This window comes from Lacerta agilis, chromosome 6, assembly GCF_009819535.1.
Source record: "Lacerta agilis isolate rLacAgi1 chromosome 6, rLacAgi1.pri, whole genome shotgun sequence".
Classification (NCBI taxonomy): domain Eukaryota; kingdom Metazoa; phylum Chordata; class Lepidosauria; order Squamata; family Lacertidae; genus Lacerta; species Lacerta agilis.
In genome coordinates this window covers 67233480-67245776 of record NC_046317.1, presented here as the reverse complement: position 1 = coordinate 67245776, position 12297 = coordinate 67233480, and the positions used below count along the sequence as shown (strand labels likewise).

At 41.7% G+C, this 12297-nt stretch overlaps 1 protein-coding gene across 1 annotated transcript; it reads right to left on the bottom strand.

Annotated features, from left to right (window-relative positions):
• Positions 1-219: 219 nt before the first annotated feature.
• CHMP4B (charged multivesicular body protein 4B) lies at positions 220-10749 on the bottom strand. The gene is made up of 5 exons (XM_033153292.1): positions 10160-10749; positions 3400-3577; positions 2681-2795; positions 2210-2336; positions 220-1028 (listed from the first exon to the last, which is right to left on the bottom strand). The coding sequence occupies exons 1-5, from the start codon at positions 10347-10349 to the stop codon at positions 961-963; spliced, it is 678 nt and encodes a 225-aa protein (XP_033009183.1). The 5' UTR covers positions 10350-10749; the 3' UTR covers positions 220-960.
• Between the last annotated feature and the right edge of the window lie 1548 nt (positions 10750-12297).

Genomic DNA, 12297 nt, shown 5'->3' with positions numbered 1-12297 from the left:
GGGGGGGGGGAGAATGTATTATTTCTAGCATATACTATTCCGAAAGTTCAACTCAAGAACCAAAGTGGCATATATGACACTACTTGGATATCTACACTTCTGCCTGGAAGGAAGACCGAAGTACCAGAGAATACCGATGTACAACATGGGGTGGGGGGAATCCCAACAAGGTTCTCCAAGTTTCTGTTACATACATGCAAAGTGAAGACAACAGGCAGGTACGAAAATCAATCAAGGTATTTAATACAGTGCAAACCATAGATCCTTATTTAAAATAAATGTATGTTTGTGTCTGAATGGGAATTGGATATCACAGATAGCAATCAACATTCCAGGTGCTATGTAGAAAAATGTACAGCTAGTGTCAATTTCACCTACTTCCATCATAGAATTACTTCAACATTCCAAATCCACCTCACCAAATCCAACTGGGAACAGCGACCAAGTGAGTGTAATGCGGAGAGAGGAGTGTCAATGCCACCAATGGATATAAATAGAGACTTTAAAGAACTAAAAGCCTAAGTGATGCATTTGTACATCTAAGCATAGTAAGCCAATAATGGCTTATGACTTTTCCTTTTGAAATACTTTACAAAACTTCTAAAAGCGTTTCCATCAATTTAAGTTACAGGCTTCATATCCCGAATCAGTTTCAGCATGGCCAGAATTCTGAAAGATGGTGATCCAGCAGTGGCATTAGCATAGTCCAGAAGCTGAATGTTGGAATTTCGCCAACAAGGTTTATTATTTAAAGTAAGTCAACACCCTAAACTGCAGGCAACTTTCTTTGGAAACTTTGTTTCCCTTGCTCAGACCATGCTATGCAGAATGCAATTCCCACAGCTATGGGGTTAAAGAAATAAAGGCGTTGCGCTTAATGATGTCTCCCACCCATACATGCACCTGTAGCAACAGGTGAGCAGAGTCTCAATTGTTTCTCCAGCTGGGCAGCTGGTGTAGTTATATGTTTTCAGCCCAGGCTTCTAGCTCTTTCATGTCATCATCCTCTTCTTCTTCTTTCTTCTTAGCTAGAAAAAGACACAACACCACAAGATTAAGCACTGTGTTGTGATTGTGTCCAGTTGCTCAATGTATTTATCTTATTTTAGGTATTTATACACCCACTCTTCATCTGGCCAATACAAGAGCAGTTCCTGGCATGTAAACATTATACAAAAAATAAAATAAAATAAAAATAAAAACTAACATCATCAAATATTTAAAATCACATCAAAATTATGTCACGCACACACATATATATATACACACACCAAGCAATTATTTTAGCAGCCAACAAATACCTGAGTGAACAAGTACTAAGCATGTTCTGAAAATTCAAGAGTTGCCTGCCTTTCTTCAGAAAAGAGGAAGCTCTACAAGGCGGGTGCCACCAAAGACCCTCTCCCAGATTGCTGCATAATGTACATCTGTGACAGTGGCACAACCAGAGACAGCCTCTTCCAATGATCTCAAGAAATAGACAGGCCTAGATGGGAGCCTGAAAGGGATACTTTCAGGTATCCAAGCCCGAGTTCTCTAGGGATTATGTCAATAGAAGCTCCTTAAATATGGCTTGGTAGCCAAATGGCAGGCAGAGTTTTAAAGTGGTGCTTGCTTCCCTGGGGTGGTACGCCAGGTTATATGGAAACATGGGGGGCATGTTTAAAAAGCTCCTTGCTGTGTTGTCCACACATGGGCAACATCTGCATGCTGCCATCAGAACTGTGCAATGCTACAACACTATGGGCAAGGGATTTTAACCAGAACCACATCCATTTATTCTCATACCCAAGACAGTGATTCTCAAACTAAAGGTATGGGGGAAGAATTTTGTCACCCAAGTTCCTTTTCTTCAAAAGACAATTGTTCTCATCCCTGGGGGAACAAAAGCAAATTAAGTATTCCAACATGGAAACCATTGATTAGTTGGAATAGGCGATCAGAAAACTGCTTATGGGGGTCTAAGCTGTCAGAGATAGATCCTGAGGAAGCCCCCCTCCCCCCCAGCTTTGAGAACCATGACTTTAGATCTGTAGATAAAGATAACTAGGGAACTTAACTGGCTTTCCTTCTGTGAAACAGATTAGTATGTGTAAATTTTGCACAGTGGCTGAGAAATAAAATCACAAGAATGGCATATTACAATCCTTTTTTGACAAATGCACTTGTCATAAGATGCTCCAGTCTTTAGCAATTGCAAGGCACTCACCTGGTTTTGAAGGTATAGATATTGAGGGCACATTGGGAAGTGGAACTGTTTCAGGACCACTGATCTCCAGCAAGTTTTTATCCAATTCTTCCTGTTCGAGTTCCTCTAGTTCAGCCATCAGTTCATCCTATTATTGAAGGAGAGAGACGAACTGCGGTTACAGGTGCTAGCACCAGAAATCACTGTTGCCAATTTTGTAGCATCATATAATTGTAAGAACCCTTCATGTCCAACTCAACACAACTGGGCATTCTAGGTGTCTTGAAATGTTTACGTATCCAAATTATTCTGTTGTTCCTAAGAGCAAAACAGAGCACTAAACCCACATTTCTGTTCTTATTTAAGATGGAAAATTCATGAGTTTGTTCTCCTTAGATAATATTTTGAGTCACAAGAAGTAACTGTGTTTCGAAATCCTTAAGTTTGTATGTGTATAAATGTCATACTTGTCTTAAACTGTTTGGTACTTACCTCATCAAATTCTTCACCGATTCCCACAGGCTTGGAGATAGCTGTTGAAATTTCTTCTGCTAACTCCTGTTGTTCTGCAATGTCTTGCATTAGTTCATCTACTTTGTCAATATCCCTGTAGGAAAAGGATTTACGTTATTTGAACCATTCGCCTGTTCAGTCTTGGAAATCATTACAAGTCTCAATAGCTTTAAGGAAATATTATCAGCTAACCACCAGGGCAAATTGATTCAAATCATCAAGAAAACAATAACGCTGATTTAAAACACACTTCTTCCTTTGAAATCATTATTTCCTGAGCAAGAATTCAGACTAATTTAAATAAAAATTGTTACAGTAATAAGTGGTTGCTCTAATAATTATAATTTGTTTGCATCTATTCAGTTGCATAATCTGGAAGTATAATCCAAAGACTTTACCATGAAAGCCACATGCTTTTCAAACTATATGTTGCTTTCAGATAAAGCATGTCTACATGTAAAGATACTTAGCACGATCATTTACTTGAAAGCTTATACCACATCTGTGCATACTTTTATAGAAACAAGTCCCGCTGCACAATGCAGAATTTGAGTTAAAGCGTGCAGACTGGTTTTCTAATAACTGTCCAGAACTATCCAAAAAAGAAGGGATGTGGGCAAAGAGTGAATGTGTCCCTTTGTACTGAACTCAATGAAAAGTTGGCTCATTCAATGAACCAATGAGGAAGAGCATCTTACATATTGTCGTGAGCAGCTTTCATTGCTTTGGCAGCAAATCCCATATTCTTGAGCACTTCAGTGTTGGTGTTGGCATTTTCCAGGGCTTCCCTCTGGAATTCGATTGTTGATAATGTGCCATCAATTTGTGCAAGCTGCTTCTCATACCTCTTCTTTCGTTTTAGGGCTTGAAGTGCAGCTGGACAGAAACAAGACAAATGTTGATTGATATACAATGTGCATCTAAAACTGTTTCTACAAGCATGATGTTCAGAACACAAAACCATTTAAAATTTATGCTACCAATTATGCCTCTCGCATCTTTTGTGTTCCCAGTTTAATTAACTTTTGTTACCAATAGGTCTCTTTCTCTAAACAAATCAATTTTGTTGCTGAGTTGTTTGTCTACTCAGTATCAAACCGCAGGATTTACAGCCAACAGCTAAGTACTAGAAGCTTAGATGCTTAGCACACAAGGCATGACAGGCTTGTTGACAAATAAACCTTCATTCAATCTTTCTAGCATGGTAGACTAGCAGGTAATGAGAGAGAGAGAGAGAGAGAAGGCTCAAATAAAATGAACACAAGAAATGCATAAAATCTGGATGTTTTGTCTTAGTCACTATGTAAGAAATGGAAACACTTTATATGATCACCATCTAAGATACTTTGGGGCAGGCAAGAGAAGAGGCTCCTATCAAGTCAGAACACTCTGAGTAAGCAAGGACATTTGGTACAGGGCAGGCATAGGTAGCTGCAGGAGAACCACCCCTAGGGCACCTTCTCCTCAAGGAAAAAGTGAGGCAATGAGGATCTCCCATTTCTTGGTGTCAATTAAAACTCAGCTTGGCGGGAGCACTTCAATTTTTATTTTTTTTTGTCAGCATTGGAAATTTCACATCACCCCCCTACGTTCCTGCACTTTTTCAGAGGTTGCTATGAAAGGAGATAAGCATGTTCAAGTAAACAAGCAAGGCGTATGACTGTGTTTTCTCTTTCTTTCTCTGTTTTTGTTTAGATTAGTTTCTTTTATTGTATTGTATTATGAAAAACCTTTAATAAAATCTTATATAAAAAAGGAGGAAATCCTCTGCATAGGTGTAGATTTTCTAGTTCACTCTAGCATGTTATCATAGCGGAGAAGTGGAAAATGCAAACAGGAATACTGAACAAGATACAAGAAACTAGGCTGCCTGGTACACATGGAAGCGGATCAGTTTGGGGCAGTTAGAACTGATGTAGTAAATGGTACTCAAGCAAAATTATAGCCAGTTACAAAACTAAAATGGCTATACAAGACTATTCACATTAAATAGTATGCAATCAGGTGTCCGTTTTTAATTTTAAGAGCTAAACATCTATAGCAAAGGAAATTTCATTATGCCATTAAAATTAAGGTGCAACAGTTACCATTTTCCACTGCCCACTGAAAGTTCCTAATTAAATGAATTTATCGTTTAAAACCTTAAACAGGAATTATACTGAGCAGGAATACAGCTCCAGCCATCTGCAGTTTGTAAAACCTTTTCAAGAAGTAAACAAAGCCAACATTTAGAAGTTTCCCTCATCTGGCTGCCCTCTGTGACTGCTGGAATTTGAGCTGCTTTCCACTGTAAAACATTCAAACTGTAGGTCAAGTGTTATGATAGAGCCACTACACTGTTTCTGCCAAGATGAGTTACATTATCTTCTAAAAACCATCTTTTCAAAGAATCCTATGATGCTATTCTACAAATAGCAGTCCAGTTTGTTGCCTAACCCTATGCAACTTTACCTATTTTCAGCAACAACACAAGTTAAATTAACATATGACACAGACCAACACTGAAATAGATCTGTTCATATACCGCCTGGGCAGAGTGTGGTTTCTGGGCATTTAAGTGTCAGGTGGCAGTAAGTCATTTTGACCATCTGAATAAGGTAATTGTGAGAATAGCTGATGGAGGGCACAAGGAGAAGGGGACGACAGAGGATGAGATGGTTGGACAGTGTTCTCGAAGCGACTGGTATGAGTTTGGCCAAACTGCGGGAGGCAGTGGAGGATAGGGGTGCCTGGCGTGCTCTGGTCCATGAGGTCACGAAGAGTCGGACATGACTGAACAACTGAACAACAACAACAACAACAATAGTGTTCTGTTACAATGAAGTTTTCAGGCACTGAATTTTTTTACATGTCATTTCCAAAGCATGTAGAGCAAAATTGTTCTTGTTATAAATTCCAACTGAGCTAAAAATTATTTGTATTTATTACCAGAGCATTATCTATCCAGAGGTAAAAAGATAACTTCTAAAGAGATGATAATAAATTTTAGCATCTTCTTTGCAATATTATGAATCTGAACATTTCAGTAAGCAGGGAAAACAGAGGCCTTCAACATCCCAGTCTTATGAAGTTATGCTTCATTATTTACACTGTATGTTACACCAGAGATGGCCATAATATATAATGCCTCTTAAAAGAGACTTGAAATTAAGGAATAGCAATTCTCCTTTATAGCAAAAAAATTCCTTTTAGCACTCAATAAACTTGAATCACTAACTCGCATCATCAGAAGCACTAAACTTCATTCATTAAGAACTGCATGCAGATTCTTGTGGAACTCTTAAGATTAAACTCAACGTAAACAGCAATCTGCAATGGAAATTGGGATATTGGCAACTTTAGTGCAATTCCAATCATTTTGATGGGATTTAGACAGGTTTCAAATGTGCTACATTGCTGCTCAACAGATTCTTTCTTGCTATTGTCATATCTGTGCAAAGGACTGAAATCCAGTCTTAAATTCACTTGTACCAAGGTTTATAATCAACTGGTAACCATGAAGGAAGATCAGCTTACAGTCACATTTCAACCTATATTTTTTTGTATCATCCTCTCTAAAAATGCATCTTTATAGTATTTTAAGAATCTTCAGTGTAGAGTTGTTGCTGGCGTCCATCTGTCTCAAGAAACAATGGACTGCACCTCTGGGGGTGAAGTCAAACCGAGCACTGAAGTGACTAGCCTGGGCTGTATGTATGGAGGTCCTGGGCTGCCCAGATGACAAAATCCTCCTCTCTGCCTTGCTGATGTGGTCCAAAGAAAAGCAGAGCAATACGTTTGGAATCAGCTTGGCAGCAGGAGTAGCCGACCAGAAGGAGGCATACAATGTGCCATCCCGCCAACTTAGGGCAGTGTTTTTCAACCTTTTTTGGGCAAAGGCACACTTGTTTCATGAAAAAAATCATGAGGCACACCACCATTAGAAAATGTTAAAAAATTTAACTCTGTGCCTATATTGACTATATATAAAGTAATTCTCTTGAATTTTTCCATTTTTCCCACGGCACACCAGGCAACATCTCGCGGCACACTAGTGTGCCGCGGAACAGTGGTTGAAAAACACTGACTTAGGGACTCCACTCTGGATTTGTGTAGGGTTTGCACTTAGCCTTTTCTTCTAAGATGTCCCACAAGGCAGTGGAGGTTTAGGATCAGAGTTTTCCTTCTCTTAGATGGGCTACCTTCCCAGGTTGATGAGCCCCATCTGCCCCTCACTTTCCTCTACAGCACGTGCAGTAACTGCCATCTTGACTGTTGGATACACTATTGGTCTCGTCTGCTCAATCTGCTGCAGCTTTCTTCACATGAAGGGAAAGTCCTTACTCATCGAGAGTTTGAGAGTTGTACACATCAGGGAATAGGTTTTTCAAATTTTAAGCTCCTTGGCCTCACTGCAAATGTCTTTTTGACTATTGGCAGATACAGTATAGTGGAGCTCTACTGCTCAACTTTTATAATGGTAGGCACTTGCAACACACAATGTAGCATTGTACATACACACACCATGATTTCTGCTGAAACTGGCAAGTTTGGGGTGGACAACCATATAATTTTTTCTCTAATTCTATGCACGCTAATCAGCATGAATGGATGCAGTAACACTTTCATTTTAAGAAGAATGACATCTGTACCTGACATTTTCCTCCTGGAGCTTAGGGAATGATTTAGATCAGGGAAATAGCATGAGATTTTTGTTTGTTGGCTTGCTTGCTCGTTTTAAACACCTTTCCTAGTGTTCCTTTCCCATAGCTGTTTTGAGGTTTAAAAGCATACAGGTGATTCTGATCTCAGACCTTCAACATGCCTAAGCAGGCCCTCAGTCTAGTCTCAAGGTAATATGAACTACTGTCAGAGATAAGCAGGGAGCAAGTATCTTCTCCCACACTGACTAGTGTGGTACTTTAATGAAATATTACTATTCAGAAATTATCCTGTTGTGATCTTTACAACCATCCTGCAAAGCAGAAAAGCATCATTCTACGGCTACCTAATGAACAGTAAGAGTCAAACAGGGGACATCTTGATTTGTAGCTCAATCTCTTTACCACAACACCACATCAGCTGTCAATAAATTGCATTACAGCATAAAGTGCAGCATTCTTTTGTAACTATACAACCAATCTAATTTACCACTGATAGAATGAAGCATTTGCCAGATCAACAAACTAAGCTTTTCCAACTAGCCAGGTGATGAATTAAAGAAGCCTATTGCTTTCTCCCTTTATTTTGGAATTTTTTACAAGTCATGATTATAAAAGCTGACAACATAAACAGTGTGAACAACAGAAATAAATGGTAAAGAATGTATATAAATTGTATACATAGAAACATATTCTGCTGTGGAGATAAAAAGTTCCAGTATTACTGTAAGGAGACCCTGTTGCTTCTAAATACCATAAGCATGCACAGCACACTAAATAGCAAAACCATGATAAGAATGAGACAGTGTCAATTAAAGGAAAATAGTCCTGAGCAACATAACATGGAACATATACTGCAGCTTCATAAATGAGATAAGAGAAACAACCTCTTGTTTGATATCTTTTCAATGTGCCTCAGGTTCAACTAAGAAATAAGGAATACTGACCCTGACAAGAGATTAGCTTAGAACCTAGCCTCAGTGAGGAAGCCTCAATGAGGAAGTACAATGTTGGTGCTAGTTTAAAGATTACAGATCACTCTGCACAAAGTGCAGGTTCCTACCTAGGTCTAGGCTTCAAATGGATGCAGCCAGGACCATGCAGAGCTTGTCTGAGGCCTGAGAGAGAAGTCCTGTTCTTGACATGACAGCATAAGTCTGGCAGGCCCCTAGCACCCCCCCCCCCGCCAGCTTAGTCCTCTGAGGCCTGGGGCAAGTGTACCCAGCTGCCTCCCTGCCCTGCACAGGTCTGGATGCAGCCCCAAGGAAGCAACCCAAAACTGAGCAGGGACATAGAAAAGATGCAGTATCTAGAGGTTAACCCTAAGGTACTCCCTCACAAAATCCCACTCAAACTAACCCAAGATCTGAGTGCTACTCAAAGAGGGATGGGAAAAGAGTAAGACCAGGATAGATGTACAGCAAATTGCTGGTGTCAAGAATTAAAACCAAACTCCAAACTATGGAAACAAGGCATCTGCTACCTTACACTTATGTGTATATAAGCCCCAAACCAGGAGAGTTCAAGATGCAAATGCTACTAATGGCCTGAGAAAAATGAAAGACTTTTACTGTAGGACAGGCATGCCCAACTCCCAATACACTGTGATCTACTCACAGTATAAAAAACTGGCAGTGATCTACATTGTCATTGGAGGATGGAACAAAGTTGTCCAAAGATCAACCAGGATCAACCAGAGCCACCCCACGATTGACCAATAGATCGCGATCAACCTGTTGGACTTGCATGCTTTGGAGATGGACACATGGAAACATAAAGCACACCATATTTTTCAGATGTATTACAATAATGTTCCCATTCTGAACACCAACTGCCATTTATTTCACTATATTGAATAAACCTGTACACCTCCAGTTCACACAACAGCCCCCTTTACTTCTCCCCCTCAACATCTGAAGTCTCTTTTGTGCTTAAAGCAGTGTAGGAGAAAAGCCTGCAAAACTTATCTGCATGCCAAACTCACAAGAGGCCCACAAAAATAGGAATGGAGGAAGAGCTCTGGGCTGGCTACTTTTAATTACTGTATGGTAGCCTTATAACAATGGTCTGGTGAATCCAAGCAGGCCACCCCAATAATGGAAATGTGTTTCGCTCCTGTCTTGCATGCCATTTCATTGACAGTTGCTGCACGTTTAGTTTATCTATTTTGTGTTCTTAGGAGGCTGAACATTACCCTGGAGGCTTTTAAGGCAAAAATGCCACTAATACCGCAATCTTAGGCACATTTAAGTGAAAGTAAAAATCTACAGATTGCAAGGTGTCTTATCTCTAAGCATACACAGCATTGTGAAGCAAGCTCTCTTCCTACCTATTAGGCTGTGTTTTTACTTTGCTCTAACAGACCCCAGCACCATCCTTTCCTTTAGAAAGGTCCAAGCACCATCTCCCCTCACTCTCTACACCCCTCTTGCCACAGGTAGATTTTAGGCTGCTGTGGCCCCTTGGTGGAGTATGTCCAACACTGGTCAGCTTGGTCAGCTTTATTTATTTAGGTTTGCAAGCTTTGATTTTGTGCTCTGCTTGTTAAGTACTGAAAGTCTTTTATTTACGGATTTATATCTATCTATCTTATTTTGCCTTACTTGAATGCAATTTATGTGCCCTATAAAGTTGCTTCCCCTTCCCCAAATATGTTACGTATTTTGACAGCGACTCCGCTAGTGGTTCTTAGGAAGCGCTTTGGGCGCAGTTCACTGTGGGGGGTGGGAAACCATCATATAAAGGAAACTTTTAAAAGAAATCCCACCCGAGGAAAGAAGTTACCTCTTCCTCCTCCCGCCCACCCGCGACCGCTCACCGCGCTTGTTCTTGGTGCCGTGTTTGCGGGCCGCCCCCAGCTCCTGCTCGATCTTCTTCTCCAGGAACTCCTGCTTCTTGCTCAGCATCTCCTCCGTGTCGCGAAGCCGCTGGATGGCCTCCTGGGGGGAAGGCCCCTTGCCGCCGCCCTTCCCGCCCGTCCCGAACAGCTTGCCCAGCAGCCCCGACATGGCTGGGCCGCAGGCGGAGAAAACGGCAGCGGAGAAACGGCGGGAGACCCCGCGACCTCCCGGTTACGATAGGATAAACCGTAAGGTAGGGAAGCGGGGCCGGCCGAAGACCGCCGGCAGCTCCCGGAGGTGCTGAGGCAAAACGCCAGAAAAGAGACACCACCTCCGCCTTCCTCCCAACCGGAGAGACCCCTCCACCAGCAGCGGTGGCGGCGGCTGTACGGCCTCTCACAGGCCCGAGCCCTCACGGTGACCACTCCCTGAGTGACACACAGATGCCACACTCGCAAAGCCCCCGGCACGTCAGCCTCGGCTGCCCCTTGACTGACTCACGGCCTCCCGGTAGGACCGCCCGAGATCTCTCTCTCACGTCACTCCGGGCGCCACGGCAACGGCGGCTCCGCCCACACCCTTCTTCCCTAGCCCTCGCTACTCAACAGGCCGTGAGTATGTAAATAACACGCAAGGGTTGCCGGGTGCCGTAGTTTTTTCACTCAGAGGATTTCCTCTCGTTCTCTGAGGGGGTGACGTCACTTAGCGACGCGCGAGGAGCACTCGCACGAGCCCTTTTTTTAAACACCTACACCCACACCCTGCTCAGTTGAACGATGGGAGATGTAGTCGTGTCCTCCGCCAAAGCATTTGGAGATGTCCCATACAGGGCCAGCCCTACCATGAGGGAGAGTGAGGCAGCTGCAGGTGCTGAGGTGCAGGGAGGGGAGAGCCATGTGCTGGGGAAGGCACCGTCCAGTTCACCAGTATTGGAGTCAGATTCAACCACCAGTTTGTGGCCTTGGGGAAAGGTGCCATCTCGTTCTTTGCCTCAGGCAGCTGATATCTTGAGCCACCCCTGAGCCCACAGGTTGAACCTTTATATATATATAAAGGAAATGTTTATATTCTGCCTTTCTGTCCAGAAATGTTAACACTGTTTCACCTCCAAACTTGAGGTAATGATTGGGTAAGAGGAGCCTCTAATAGTAAGTTGCTTGAATGGTGGGTTTGGATGTGGGCTGATATTAAGTGACCTTGAGCAAGTCAAGTTTCTCTTGCCTAACCTACTGGTACTTCATGGGGTTGTTGTGGGACTAAAATGCAGCTCTCAGCTCTTTGGATGATACACTGTATTGAAAAGTAATAAATAGCAGCAGAAATAAAACATCATTGTTAAAGGTTGTACTTGAAATGCCAGGTGACTGGCTCAGGCATGAAGCTTTTCCAAATACAGTACATTTGTTTTTCTGATGTTTCTGGTCTGAATTTAGGTAGCAAGGCAAAACTTGAAAATGTAACATCAGTTCTATGGGTGGGTGAGGATGTTGTTTTAGTGAGGATGTTGTTAATTGATTAAATTATTTAGTTCAACTTTCCCTGCTCTCTCCTCTGTCTCTCACATTCCTTCTTCTCCAATTCATTAGGCATTGTTGATTACACAGAATTGAGCAAGAATTGCTCTTGTTATTTTTCTCTGCTCCTCTTCACAGTGCAGTCACTAGCTGCCTATATACTTCCAGCACACTTACATTTCCAAATCATGCATTTAGGCATGTTTCCTTTTATATGAGGTTGCTGCTCATATGCTAATCCTAGTAAGTTCATGAGGGAAAGCTCAAAATTAAACTGGACCATGGTATTTGTGCAGAACTGCGTCAATTTTCTACATAGATCAGAGTCATATGATGTTTCTGTTGAGAGCATTTATGAATGACATTCCCAATGGAGAACATAATGGACTTACTCCCAGTACGAAGGTTTGCTTACAGCTGGAAAGACAAATTGTCCAGATACAGGGTATTGCCAGGCTCAGAAAATAATTACAAATGGGATGCACTACAATTTTTAAATAATAATCAGATCTTGTATGTTATTTCAATGTTCTGTATTGTGTTTCTCACTGGATTCGGGAATCATCATAAACCATGTTAACCAATAAACATCTTTCAAAGAA

Excerpts from the sequence above, each read along its gene's own strand:
- CHMP4B (XM_033153292.1), bottom strand. The coding sequence starts at position 10,349 with ATGTCGGGGCTGCTGGGCAAGCTGTTCGGGACGGGCGGGAAGGGCGGC. Across the intron at positions 2,796-3,399 it reads AAAGCTGCTCACGACAATAT|GGATATTGACAAAGTAGATG; the intron begins GTAAGATGCTCT and ends CTTTTCCTACAG. Across the intron at positions 1,029-2,209 it reads ATCTATACCTTCAAAACCAG|CTAAGAAGAAAGAAGAAGAA; the intron begins GTGAGTGCCTTG and ends GTCTTTTTCTAG.